The sequence below is a fragment of the Rhea americana genome, unplaced genomic scaffold (genome assembly GCF_003343005.1).
Source record: "Rhea americana isolate MKP2758 unplaced genomic scaffold, rheAme1 scaffold_11, whole genome shotgun sequence".
Taxonomy (NCBI): Eukaryota; Metazoa; Chordata; class Aves; order Rheiformes; family Rheidae; genus Rhea; species Rhea americana.
In genome coordinates this window covers 3,156,640-3,171,097 of record NW_028185150.1, presented here as the reverse complement: position 1 = coordinate 3,171,097, position 14,458 = coordinate 3,156,640, and the positions used below count along the sequence as shown (strand labels likewise).

Genomic DNA, 14,458 nt, shown 5'->3' with positions numbered 1-14,458 from the left:
GGCGGCGGGCGGCCTGTGCTGGCCACGTCGCGCCGCGCCGCGGCAGCCCACGCGCGTTTTGCTCGTCTCGGCTGTAAGCGGCCGGCGGCGCGGGAGCGTGTGCGCGGCGCCCGGTGCGAGCCGTGTCTCTCTCCCCTCCCCCGCAGAGCTGCCAGCATGCCCGCCGCTGTGGGCATCCTGTCCTTGTGCCTGGGGCTGTCCGCCGCTGCTCCCAGGATGGATCCCGACCTGGATGGCCACTGGCAGCTGTGGAAGTCGTGGCACGGGAAGGACTACCGCGAGGTGAGCGGCGGCCCCGCGCGGCTGGCTGGTGGCCCCCGAGGCCTCCGCCGGGCGCGGGCCGGCGCGCCCGCGGCCCGCGGCGGGTCTCTGCGTGCGCGGCCCGCCCTGGGAAGGCCGCGGTAGCGTGGAGCTGCGTGAGCTTTCCCCCCTGAAGTGTGGTGTTTTCTGGCCCCTCAGAGAGAGGAAAGCTGGAGGAGAGTGGTGTGGGAGAAGAACCTGAAAATGATTGAGCTGCACAATCTGGATCACTCGTTAGGAAAACATAGTTACAAGTTAGGAATGAATCAGTTTGGTGACATGGTACGTATGAAGGGAGGTGTAAAACATAGCTGTAAAGAGCAGCATTTGCTGGGTGGCGATTACATGTCCTGAATTCTCTTCAGACGACTGAGGAGTTCAGACAGCTCATGAATGGCTACATACACAAGAAGTCGGGACGGAAGTACAGAGGATCCCAGTTCCTTGAGCCCAGCTTCCTGGAAGCGCCACGATCTGTAGACTGGAGAGAGAAAGGATATGTAACTCCAGTTAAAGACCAGGTATTCTATGAGGGTGGGCATCTAAACTCACCAGTTACAGGTGGTTATGAGTTCAGTTCCCTGAGTGCTGCCTCTGCTTCCATAGAGCAAAAATGCTGAGATTTCTTTGATGAAGACTAGTGCAAGCTTACTAAATTGAGTGCATCTTCAGTAAAATTTCTGTGCTCCTTCAGAATTGTACAGGAGTTTTCTACCAGATATCTGAGAGCTGGAAAGACATTAGTAGCTTGTATTTCATGTTCCAGTGTGTACCAATGAAGTTGGACTAGGCTTGAGCCTTTTTCACGTTTGGATTGTGGTGGGAACTGTTTACTTCATCTGCCTGGAATGGTAACTTGTGATTTCCCTTTCTGCTTTAGGGTCAGTGTGGCTCTTGCTGGGCTTTCAGCACAACGGGTGCCCTTGAAGGGCAGCACTTCAAAAAAACTGGCAGACTTGTTTCACTGAGTGAGCAGAATCTGGTAGACTGTTCCCGCCCTGAAGGGAATCAAGGCTGCAATGGTGGTCTCATGGACCAGGCTTTCCAGTATGTGCAAGACAATGGAGGAATTGATTCAGAAGAATCATATCCATACACTGCAAAGGTAAATGTAATAGCTGAACTTGTATTGTAAATATTGTTCTTTGTGTGGACAAACTTCTGCATGCCAGGAAGCTCATACCCAGAAAGGAAAATGTCTATTTAATTAGTCATCAGTACATCTGCTCTTGCTGTTGCATCTCTTCCCCCAGAAAACTGGAATGACTGCTAGCCCCAGGCTTAGTAAGAACTACATACTGCTGCTGGTCTTTGAGGTCAAAATCTTACCAGACCAGTTGGAAAAACTAGAGCATATGTTTTTATTCGTCTTCACTGCTGCCGTCGTGTCAGACCTCAGGTCTTGTCTGGAGTGACACACTAAGCCAAGACCCAGCACTTACAATCTTAAGGATGTTTTTTTTTTTTTTTTTTTTTTTGTGGCACATAACTAAGCTTTTATGGGGTGCTACCCACAGACCAGCTAATTCCTGTAGCTGACGTGACTATAGTGGTTGTAGTCATTGTCTTTGTTCTTCCTGAACTAAGTGTGCAGAAATGTGGATAATGGTCAGACATCTGAAATGGTTCTAGCAATCTACCAAAAGTTAAATGGGCATTAGAGGAAGAAAGAGCAAGAGTAAATAGTGTCACTTGAGAGCGCGGGCCTCCACCACTTTGGAGTTCTGCTCATTAAAGAAACTGAACTTGGCCCTTCCAGATAGCCAAGTTGGTTGAAGTGTTTACTTTGCTGATTGCAGACAGTAAGGAACTGAGTTACTTTCTCTGCCCTGTGTTTTTTTTCACTTGTTTCCAAGTATACAAGGGAAGAGGCAGCTCCAGCTGTTAAGCACATCCCTGCCTCACTTGTGTGATATAATTGTTTGTTTTGACTCTAAAATGCACTGATTTCCAAACTAAACCTCCCTTCTGAGGTAGTTGGCTGTGGCACTAATAGTTTAGATTTCTTTGTAAAAAGATGATAACGTGAAGAATCCCAAAATATAAGAATGCTGTTTGTGAGTCCATGTAATAATCAAATGACTAATTTTCAGACTGCTCTGAACAGTTTTCCAAACTCTCTGACAAGCTGCAAAATTGTGGATTTTAAGTGCTTTCTTGCTGAGCTGTTTCTGGCCTGGTTTGTAACTAATGAATGCTTGGCTATCCTCCATGGCCCATTACTGCATTCTGGGCTTCTTTCCTCTCTGAAAAGAGATTTGTCCTGCCCACCAGAGTGCAGGGCTTCAGACTGAAGGCCTTTTGCATCCTAGGAAAGCTTTTCTTGGGGGCTGGGTGCTCTGTCCTTTGTTTTCTTCTTTTCTGTACCTTGGGGAAACTGGAAAGCAGCTTGTTTTTGTTCTGCTCTTCTCCTTTAAAAGCATTGTTGAAACTAGCTCCCTTTTCAAGGCAGTAAAGTTGCAGATACAGTTCCTGTGCTCACCTGTATGTGTTTAAGTGGAGGACTCTGTAGTAACTAGGGCTTTTTTCCTTAGGATGATGAAGATTGTCGCTACAAGGCAGAGTACAATGCTGCTAACGACACTGGCTTTGTGGACATCCCTCAAGGACATGAAAGGGCTCTCATGAAAGCAGTAGCCTCTGTGGGTCCAGTGTCTGTTGCTATTGATGCAGGCCACTCTTCGTTCCAGTTTTATCAGTCAGGTTAGTAACTTGCATACAAAGTCTTTGCTACTTGCTTAACAGTGTTAATTACCCTTRAATTTAATTTGATAAAGGTGAGGATCTATGACTTAGCGCACAACCATAATTTCCTTTAATTTGGGTCTAGATTCTCCACACTCTGTACTTCTCACATATGGGGTCCTTGTCCCTCAGTTTTTGCTGTAACACAGTTCACTTAAAACTTTTTTCTGTGTGACCACTTCAAGAAGCTATCCAAGGCCTGATTTGTGAAATGCTCATATTCAAATGAGGGAGGAGGGTTTCTTGCAAGCAAGTTTGCTCACATGTGGGAATTGTTTATTATCTTGAACTTTTTTTTCTGCTCAGGTATTTACTATGAACCAGACTGTAGCAGTGAAGACCTGGACCATGGTGTTCTCGTTGTAGGTTATGGCTTTGAGGGGGAAGATGTAGATGGCAAGAAATACTGGATTGTTAAGAACAGGTAAGAGCTGCTTCTGTCCAACACCCTTGTAGGGAGAAGGAGGGAAAGAAGGAAGTTGCTTGTAGTTTTGTGGGGATAGGAATGACAGTGGTTGATATAGATGTGGAAGACCTGGAGACTGTTCTCAGAGTATTTTGTGGCAGAATTTTGTGGCCCAGTTTGAGTTTGCTTGAGGCCCACTTATTAGGCAGCCAGCACACACTTTTCTGCATTTTGAGTTAATTCCAAGGAGCTTGGTACTAGAACAGCTGAAGAAGCTGTTAAAGTGGTAGGGGTGAGGCGGAACAAGGTTCTGCGGGAGATGGATTTTCCTTTTGAAAGGAAAGGGGTTCTCACTTGATAGTGTAATATTTGAACTTATTGGAGTTGGACTCCTAAGTTGGAGGGAAAACAGTAAATTCATGCCAAAGTTGCATTCATGAGTTTGTCTTGTTCCCAGCGTTACTGGGGTGCCACTCAAATGGTGCTTGCAGACTAGGTTCTCACTAAAGTTTGTGGGGAGGTTCAGGCACCTGTAATGCAGGAAGATCTAGAGTCTGCACCCTCTTTCTGTGAGCTTTTGGTGCCTTTTCTGTGGTGTACCTTGGTTTGTTCAAAAGCCTCTTGTAGTTTGTAGTTGTCTTGCTTTTCTCCGTGAAGGCAGCAGTTCTCAGTTTAAACACTTTGTGATAAATATAAGTCTTTCTGAAAATGAAATCAAATCCTTCACTTCTATTTTCAGCTGGGGTGAGAAGTGGGGTGACAAAGGATATATCTACATGGCAAAAGACAGGAAGAACCACTGTGGGATAGCAACAGCTGCTAGCTATCCACTTGTATAATTTGAAGACTGAACATTTCAGTGCAAGAAGGGTTTTAAAACTAAATGACCAAACCCATGTTCACACATGTGGTAGACTTGTATCCTTTAAAAGTCAACTTGATTTTTTTTTTTTTTTTTACTTTTGAGTTTTACATGTTGGTGACATGCCACTTGTTTTAAATTAATGTAAATGTTGGTATGTAAACAGCTTGTAATATTGCTGGCTTTTGACTGCTTAATCTAATAGATTCTTCTATGTATTTTTTCTTTTTTAAATTGCAATGTGCCCAAAGGTTTACTTTTTAAATAAAACACTTGAATTTCAGTGTGTACAGATGACTTGCTTTTTTGGTGTTTTTTGAGTCTTTTATCAAATAGCAATCCTAAATGATACTGTTAACTGAGTCTTGTATGGATACCTCCTTCATGAGTTATAAAAATGTAACTGCATCTGGGAATGGCTAACAGCTATTAGAAAATGGAAAACTGTGACAAAACATTATTTGAAAGGGGAAGGAGAAAAATGCCTTTATCCATTAACACTTTCAGTCACTTTGACTGTAATTTGATACTCATTTTTGAAACTGCTTACTGCTCTTGAACGCATCTGTAATGGAAAATATTGTCTTAGTCCTGTGATGCCAGTGTGTCCTCTGGGTCTTTGTATTTCACAACAAAAATTTTACTATTGAACTCTACACTGCAGGGCATTTAAACTACCTTATCTTCACTTGACTCACGTGCTGTGTGGTTCCTGGCCCAACATTTCCCTTTCTTCTCATCACTTGAAGCACCAGGCAACTTTAATTAGGGTAGTGGTCTCATTTTTGAGCATGCCATTTGGTAGGGTGGAGGAATAGGAGGCTGGTTCCACAGCTCAGTGCAAGGTTCTGGGTTTATGAAGCTATAGGGTTTTTATGCCCAGTATGTCTGAAGTCTATGGTAGGCCTACACACAAGGGAACACATGGATTACAAGTTAAGAAAGCTGAATTTCCTTATAGTGGAGGAAAGAAGTTTTAAAATTGGGTTTCCTAAACCCTTCTTGAAAGAAAAAAAAAACCCAAAACTCTGAGGTATCTAGTGTAATTGAACCTCAACTATTGTTCAGCAGGAAGTCTGTCCGTGACAATTCATACATAAAATCTTCCACTCTGAATCTCCCTTTTTCTCCCTTGAAAAAAATTTGTTTGGTTTGTTTGTTTGTTTGTTTTTTCCTTTATGAAGAGCCTCAGGCCAGAGGCTGTTTAAGATACAGTAAGGAAATACTAGTTAGAATTTATTCAGCTGACTTGCCTGTATTACCTGTTCAATAGAGCAAGCACTCCTTGGTATGGATGGAGCAAATGAATAAGGCACTCAGCTGGTGGTCTTCTAAAGCACCATTTCCAGAAGGAAATGGCAGTAGTCTCTTGTTACCAAAATGAGAAGCAAGGTCAAAACTCTGCTAGGGAAGTGAATATATAACCTCCTTGTGCAGTAACTGCTTTTCATTCTGGTTTTCCCAGAACTAGGAGTTGATGGAGAGCTGTTTCTCTAAGCACTTTTTTTTTTTTTTTTTTAATGTATCTGTGGCTTTATATACTAAGTCCAGCAAGAAGACAGTGGGAATATCTAGTGCAGTGTTAGCCTGGTACAAAGCCTACTAAGATCTGAACTAGTGGAAAAAAATGGGCCTAAAAAGTGTTTTGTTAAAAGGCCAAAATCAATAAAAGTTGCTGAGAAAAGATTGTTTATAAACGGATGAGAAATGAAAAGGAAATCACTTTTTATAGAGCATACGTACATGAATGAGAAAGTAGCTCACAGGAGAGGCATCAACCTGTAACTTTTTTTTTTCTTTTTTTACAACAGCTGTTTGTATACATTAAACTTGCTGACTGTTATAGCTGAATATCTTCTGTGTAGAATAAACAAAGGAGACAGGCTAAATCGGGTCATGCAGATAACTAAATATTTACATAGTCTTCCTAAGTAACAATTTCACCAAAGAATTTCTTCTGTGACATAGTATAAATATGAAAAATTTGTGTAAGTTGTTAAACATACTGGTAGAAGCTTAAAACATGTTATAGTTCAAGAACTGCATTAAATGTGTGTGTGTTTATAATTCCATTGCAGTTGTCCTGTCTTCTGAGGAGCTTCTATTTACTGTAGAAGTGCACATGTAAAGTATCTGTTGATTTCATAGTGAAATGTGTCATGTTGGGGAAATTGTCCTTTCTCTTATCAGTTGCTCCTTTTTAAAGACATTGCAAATGAAAGTCTTACGCTTGCACACAGACAAATCTCCTGAGTTATTCCCAGAAGTTACAGATAATTAAAGCCTTTGATCTCCGTGTTTCTCTATTGAAATACTTGATTTTATTCAGGACTTTGGTTGTGTATTCCTGTTGAAAGCTGAAGTTGCCTTTATTACAAGACACGTTATTTTTAAGGATTCTAGCACACATGTATTATCAGTAAAATGCCCTACTTAGGTCCTGTATGAATTACAGCAACTGATGTTAATGAAGTCTTGTTTTCCTGCCTTTCTAAATACATGAATTGGCCACTGTGTGACAGGTGTAGTAGGTGACAGTTCTGTACATGCTGAAGAGCAGACTGAGGGGGGATCTTATCAATGTGTAYAAGTACCTGAAGGGAGGGTGTCAAGGGGACAGGGACAAACTCTTTTCAGTTGTCCCATGTGACAGGACAAGAGGCAATGGGCAGAAACTGAAGCAGAGGAAGTTCTGCCTGAAYGTGATGGGGAATTTCTTCCCTGTGAGAGTGACAGAGCACTGGACCAGGTTGCCCAGAGAGGCTGTGGAGTCTCCTTCTCTGGAGATMTTCAAGGCCTGCCTGGATGCAACCCTGTCTGACATGCTGTAGGTGACCCTGCTGAGCAGGGAGGTTGGACTAGATGATCTCCAGAGGTCCCTTCCGACCTTACCCATTCTGTGATTCTATGATTCTATGAAGCTGTATGATCATGGCTTGCTTTCATCTTCATTGTGAAAATGAACTATTTTAACTAAATTTGGAAAGAAAAGAGGTTTTGTGTTGGGCGGGTGCTTTTTGGCTAGATGTGGCATTTTGTAAAGGTCTCATAAGAATAACAAGTTTCTCCCATCTGTCTGGTGAAGGACTGTGTTTATTTTTAGTTGCTCGTAAGATCCTGATGTCCTCAAGGCAAGGAAACCTACGAAAAGAAATTATTAAACTTATGCATGAAGTTGTTATTTTTTGAACTCCAATGCAAAATGAATTAAAATCTTATGTAAGAATCTATTTCTTTTTACCTTAAAAAAATGTCACTTTTGCATCCTATCTGTGAAAACTAAGTAAAACATAACTTTGTTTTTCTTTAATGCATTTGTTCTCCTCTTTGTAAATATTAAATTCCTTTCTGAACATTAACAGTTCAGTAAATAAGCTTACTACTCCCCTTCCCAATCCATGTGGGAAAGCAGGTTTCAAAATAGTAACGTTTCTGAAGGACTTCCATGAAAAAATATTTGTCTCATTCTGTTTGAAACTTCACAGGGAAGCCAAACATGTGATGAGTTGTATCAGTGAAGTTTTATTGTAGTGAATGATTAACTTGTCGTTTGCGTTAGAACACTCAGCAAGTAAATCATGCTGAGACAACTGGAGACATAGGAAAATGGGAACCCCTATGCACTCTTAAAAACAAAGAGAAAAAAAAACATAGCTTTTGTATATGGAGTTATGAAGTATCCACTCTTTAATTATCTCCTTAATAAAAATCAAAAATCCTGCCAGGTGTCTCAAGTTTAATATTGATTAATCAGTTTTTACGTATTAGAAATTAATTGCAACTTCTGGCTATTGGCCAAGCAAATTGAGGGTACTCTGATTGCTGTGTTAATAAAAGCTGATGTGTTACTTTGTRGCTCTCTTTGCACTTTTTTAAGGTACAGGACAGACTAAGAGTCAATTTTTAATTGCTGTTTGTCCCAATATCCTTTACTCCTCTTTTGTATATTGGCAAGTCATAGCAGTAAATGCTAAGATTCATCTAGAATACTATTTTCAAGAAAGGCTTGGTTAAAGATGAAATAATTAGTGGGGATGTCTTGTCTCATTCTCTAATCAGTGCTTTATGGGGTCATTAGTGAAATTTCAGATAGATGCAGGAGTACTTAAAGTATTTGGAAGAATGATGTTACCATGCACTAATCTAAATAGCATTCAGTAAGGCTCATCTGAACATAGAGAGGGAGCCAAACCTGCAGCTTCAGTCTGGGGAGGAGAAGGCTTCACCATATGGTAGAGACTTGATCTATGGATTGGTTATTCCCACTATTTTAGGGGCCTCAGAAGATGCTCTCTTCATTTATGTTCACAGGGAACATGACTGTAGTTTCTTTTGTTCATGCTAAGCTACAAAAAGATTGGTCTTAAACTTTTATTTCTGTGGTAGTTACTTATTTTCACCATGCTAATTTCCGTTGACGAGCTGTTTCCAACTTTTGTGAGCCAAGGCCTGAAGAAATGCTGTTGTCAGGCATTTATAAAATAAACACTGGGTTCTTTTTAAAGTATTTCTTCCCTGTTTTGTTCATTTACAGTTCTCACCTTCTTCAGGAGAGCCAAAACATACTTCTTATTAAAACATAACAGCCTTTCCCAATCAAGTAATGTTGGGAAATGAATGTGGTAGAAGCATGAAGATGTATCATCAGGTATAGGGCTGCAGCTGTGGTTCCTGTTCTGCAGCCCTGCTTCTTTGGGAAGAAGTGGTCAAAGACAGAGCAAAGTTAGAAGGACAGCTGCTTCCTTTTCCAGCCACCTGCAGAAGACATTTCCAGGTAAGGCTGGGTCTGTGAGGGCTTTGGGGGAAAGTCAGTGGCTGGGCTAAGATTTGAGCAAAGAAGAGAAGGTTCCACAGCCTGCTGGGGGGAGGAGTTGTCCTTGTGCTTAATGTGGTGTGGGAAGCTTTTGGCATTTGTCTGGAATTAACTTTGTGTTTTGAAGTTTTTCATCTGCATTAATGTGTGTTCTACCAAGGTGAAACGGATTGAGGTGTGCCACAGGGGCCCTCTGAAGCTATTAGGGCTATGATTTTACAGGTCTGAAAATAGCAGTTTCAGAATCTATAGTGGAAATACTCTGTTTAAGTTCTGGATGTAATGATTGTCCTGGTTTCTTTTAATTACTAGTAAAACCTTGCACAATTCATATGCAAGAACATAATTGTTTAAAACAAATGCTAGGCTGTTACATACTCACTGAATCCAACTTAGTGCATGTGGGGAAGGGATGCTGAAGCAGGGTGCTGAGAACTCCTTGCTGCTGGTCATTAGGTGTTCACCTTTATGGGTATCACGTTTGTTGTTGCTTAAAAATGCCTAAATCTAATGATAGGGCCAGACTCTTCAGTAGTGCCATGTGACAGGACAAGAGGCAACGGTCACAAACTGAACCGCAGGAAGTTCTGCCTGACCGTGAAGGGGAATTCTTCCCTGTGAGAGTGACGGAGCACTGGCACAGGTTGCCCAGAGAGGTTGTGGAGTCTTCTTCTGTGGAGGTATTCAAAACCCACCTGGAGACAACTCTGTGCAACATGCTGTAGGTGACCCTGCTGAGTGGGGAGGTTGGACTAGAAGATCTCCAGAGGTCCCTTCCAACCTCAGCCATTCTGCGAATGCAATAAAAGGGCCTTCAGAGCTGCTTAGTCAAGCATGGCTTCTCACTATTACAAAGGAAGTGTATTCCTTAAATACTGCTGCTTCTCTTTGTAGTACAAGAATTTATGCTGTTGGTAGCAAGTCTTAAAAGAATCTATTTCATGTCATACACAGGACTTCATACACATTGTGTGTATAGGTGTCTTATTTTGTTAGCTACACTTACGTGCAAGCACATACCAAAMACTTTTACCGTAGTATTACAGAAGTGCAAGTATTATGAATACAAATTCTTCTGGAAAGCCCTTTAAGCATTCCTCCTACTCAGTCATGTTTATTAGTATTGAAGTCTATTTCCTTTATTCGAGCATAAAGCACAGGCTAACAGCTGTTTGGGGCAAATAGGAAGTATACACTGAAAATTTCAGCTATGATTAATGAAACTATATTGWCTTCTGGAGATTTAATATAATACTTAGTCTTCTCTTGCAGTTGAAAGAAACTTGTATGTGTTTATAATGAAATTACAATGCCTTTGTGCAAAGATTAAGCATAAGTAGTACTACCATTTTGCTGTTAGTAATTCACCAGTGACAGAAAGAACTGKAGAGGGCCTGTCTTCTGATTCAGTGCTGTTAGGAGGGTTAGATCACATTTTTCTCATGCAACAGGGCATTTCAGGGTCACAGGAACCTCATTGGTAATTATTAGGGAGTGTTATTTTTATTGCAGCATCTGTAGGTAATTCAATAAAGTTTAGAGTCTTGTTTTGTTAGCTTCTAAGTAAACTAAAGAGCAAAAAAATCTCCCTCCTCGCTAAGTTTTTTTTATCTACACTGGCACACAGCTGAAGGGTGGGAGAGGAAAAAGGCTGAAAGCAATGAAGCTGCTTATTGAGGGTCATGCAACAGATTAGCAGCTGTGCAGGTACATCTGAGAGGACACCACTGTTGTCATCTGTTTTGGGTGGTTCTTCCCCCCCCCCCAAAAAAAAAAAAAAATGTAACTTCAACAGGGCTCAAAGGTAAAAATACAAGTTGTTTTTTAGCAGAAGCTAAATTTACATTCCGGACCTGGTTTTGGCTACATAGCCCATTCTCTTTCCTTTAAATTTTCTGTTCTCTTTTCTTTTGAACAGTCTCTTCTTTTGCTCTCTGCCAGGTTACTAAAAGCAGGAGCAAATTGTCCATGCAGGAACTAAACAGGAAACCAAACAATCAAAATGGCAAAACACAGATAGTGCGTCACCTAATAAGTGTTGGCACATATATATCTTACAGTTAGGCTTTTAAAGCACGTGCTAATGAGACCAGTGTTGCTGTTGCTGGGTGTGGGGAGAAGTTAACTTCCCCCTTTCCAGGACGTGTGCTGACAGTGCAGTTGAGTTTAATAGTGCTGAATCAATGAGACATCACGAACGGTCCTGCCCCGGGCTGGGATTAGGCTGGCCTGGCACATTCAGCCCAGAGCACAGCACACAGCTCAGTGAATAACTGAGTGGGTTCGTTATCTCCACCGTGGGGGTGTCTCTTCAAAAGCGATAAAATATTTGCACAGCAATGTGCGCAGTAGCTGACAAGAAATGTTTAGGCCAAGCTCTGTTTTATCGTTGTGTGAGTACTTGGTTATCCTGGCCAGCATCCTCTGCAAGCTGGCTCCCCAAACACCCTTCGTCAGTAATAGCGGCCAGAACTGTAAAAGCTGCTTCCAGAAACCCACTCAGCATCTCATGAACAGCATCCTGCAAAACCGTGATGCAAATCATTACATTGAACAAGGAAAACCCCACAGAGGTATCTCAACTTCCTTGATATTGAAATGGACTCATATAGATTCAGATATAGACTTGGCTTAAGTGTCTTCTTTTATTATTATTATTTTTTTTTAATTTTTCTGAAATCAGTGTTGTATTTTCAGGAAGCTAGGAATAAAATCAAAAAACATTCTTAGCAGAAATAGATGGCACTGGTGAGGGCTGTCTGTGGTGACACGAGGCATGAATTATGCAGACCTAGTCCTCAATGGCTGCGGGTTTCTCTACCTGTTGGTAGCTATTTGTGAGCAGATCTTCTGTCTCTATGTTAATTTTGTTTTCTGATTTACTTACTGGAGGGCTTTGGATATTTCTGGAAGTTAGATATATTTATGTTTGCAGCATTACTTCCTTTTAAATCTCTCTTTTCTGGCCCATATGTACCAACCACCTTTTTTTTTTCCACAGTTAACCCAAGCAGTAGTAGAATTTAATTAAGGTAAGAAAATTTTCTTTTTCTCCATCTGTAATTAGCCTGAAGTGTACTACTTCCATTTCATATATGAAGCAAAGCTTGTCTTTCTTTTTTTTTTTTTTTTCCCCCAGGCGTATCAGTTGTTTTTACAAAAATGGAAAAAAATCCTCTGTGCTTACGTGTTTTGCAGAAAACAGACTAGAGTGCAGACCTTTGATGTGAATGCTCAAAGACACATGTGAGCCAATATTTGAAACAGCCTCTCTGTTTCAGCTGCTTTGCATTTCAGAGAAGCATTTTGGTGCTAGTGCATTAGTAAGGACGGGCTTGGTGATGAGCCCAGCTCAGGGGAGCTGCTGTGGCTGCATCTCCATTCGCTGCGGTGCTGGGTTAGCAGTGCTCCCAGCACAGCCGGTGGGAACTGTGTCAGCCCCGACCTGTTTCTGATCCCCGATCTTGCAATTTAAGTCACAAGGCCCATCGTTCTTCTCTGGGGCTGGCCCTTCATGCTAACTTAATTTCCAGTCAAGGCAGTCAGTAAACAACTGCTCACTTGTTGGTGACTGGTGGGGTTTCTGGGTTTTCGTCTGTTGTTGAACAATAACAGGTCACTTACTTTTATTTTACTTCTGAAATGGATGCAAAGATGGGCTGAAATTGGAAGTATTAATTAGATTTGGCAACAGATGGGAAAGCAGTGCTTTTTAAAGAGGAAAAAAAAGTCACATTTGCCATATAAGACGTTCAGTATAAGAAGTATACATTTTTTTCCATATCCTTCTCCAAAAGTCAGCAGGAATCAAGCTGGAGTTGGTTTCTATATAAATTTAGACTGCAAAAAATACATACTAATATAAGTGCACCTATGCAAACCAAAAGTTTTATTTTTGTGTCATGGTAGTCCCTGCTAGAGGTATAATATAAAGCATCAGTTTCCTCAGTAAATGGAAACTTCCTCCTGACAAGCAGTCAGCACTGGTGGGTGTTGGGCTTTCCTAACCTCTTGGCAGTTTTGGAGACTGTCCTTGGTGTGTCCTCATTCCCACYGCTCTCGAATCACTAAATGTGGACTCTAACTCTTTAATAAAAAGTGCTGCATCTCCTTTTCTCAGCTGCCTAGCTGCCCTCAGACATCCTGCAGCTGGCAGTGACAGAGAGCTGTGGCCCAGCCGCGTGAGGGCTTCCTCTGTGGTGACCTTGGACCACAGGCGCCCTGAGGTTTGCTACTGTCAGATATCTCTGAGGAAATGCTCTGAGCAGGCATCGTGGTGGGAAGGGAAACTTCCAGTTCCAGTCTTCTAGTTTAAGGAGGACTTTTTCATCAGATCAGGCCATTTGAAGTGATGTTTCTATCTGAGTGATGCTCTTCTGCCAGCTGAGGACACTCTGGAGCCGGAGCGGGACGCGCTTGAAAAAGGTTTCACAGTTCCTTTCCAATCTGTTAGTTCCCCTTTTATGTGCCTGAGACACGTAAAACGAAACCACCTGTTCGGGTGGGGGTTTTTTGTTTTTGTTTTTGAGAGAGAGATTTCCTCCCGCTGAAATCTTAGTGCCCCTCCTGTCAGTGGGGACTGTCCTCATGGCAGCCAGCTGAGCCCAGGAGCAGGAGGATGTGGGGCTGCACCTTAGCTGGGCTCCCCCAGCCTGCAGCCTACCACCTGTGCCTTTGCCTTTTCTATCAAACCACGATAGTAATTTCCTCTCTCTCTCTCTCCTCAGAATAAACCAGCTGCYAGGTGGCTCTGATACTCTCAAGGTAACAGAGAACATGTAATGGCCTGGAAAAATAGCCTCAGTGCAGTAGGTCGAAGTGGGAAGCTGGTGACAGAAAACCACAGTTAACAGCAAAGAAAGTCACTGCTTTCTCTATCTGTGCTGGGGGTTTGCATGGGTGGTTTACCGAACGGAGAGTAACCTCAGCTCAGACAAAATCTTGATCTCTATTTTGATACCAGTTGCCCAGCAGCCCACAAACTGTGGACTTCATCATTTAATCATCAATGTCTACCAAAACTACAKTTTTTTGTAAGGCTGGTTACCTAGCACTAGATTCCCCACTAAAAAGAGGTGCAAGCRCAGAAAAAAATAAATTGGAGAAAGGCTAGCAGCTAGGATTATAAGCAGTTTTTGCTATGAAAACATGCTTATATCAAGGCAATGCCAATGTCGTTACCCTGATACTAAAGTACTGCAGCAGTGCAGTATGCAGATACTGATTTAACTGTCAGCACGAAAGCTGGGAACTTGGTCACAGTGTGAGTTACACCCGTTGCAATACAGCCTTTATTCGGCACATCTCTAAACAAGTGGTTGTTAGAAGCCCT

General features: G+C 42.0%; 1 protein-coding gene across 1 annotated transcript; it reads left to right on the top strand.

The window, feature by feature from the left end:
- Positions 1-82: 82 nt before the first annotated feature.
- On the top strand, positions 83-4,603 carry CTSL (cathepsin L). Its single transcript, XM_085313062.1, has 7 exons — positions 83-282; positions 460-582; positions 666-821; positions 1,181-1,405; positions 2,835-3,003; positions 3,352-3,469; positions 4,191-4,603. The coding sequence occupies exons 1-7, from the start codon at positions 157-159 to the stop codon at positions 4,288-4,290; spliced, it is 1,017 nt and encodes a 338-aa protein (XP_085169188.1). The 5' UTR covers positions 83-156; the 3' UTR covers positions 4,291-4,603.
- Positions 4,604-14,458: the final 9,855 nt, after the last annotated feature.

What these genes read in the sequence shown, in the direction of transcription:
- CTSL (XM_085313062.1), top strand. Translation starts at nt 157, where the DNA reads ATGCCCGCCGCTGTGGGCATCCTGTCCTTGTGCCTGGGGCTGTCCGCC. An exon ending in ACGGGAAGGACTACCGCGAG is followed by an intron (nt 283 to 459) that starts GTGAGCGGCGGC and finishes CTGGCCCCTCAG; the next exon opens with AGAGAGGAAAGCTGGAGGAG. An exon ending in TGAATCAGTTTGGTGACATG is followed by an intron (nt 583 to 665) that starts GTACGTATGAAG and finishes AATTCTCTTCAG; the next exon opens with ACGACTGAGGAGTTCAGACA.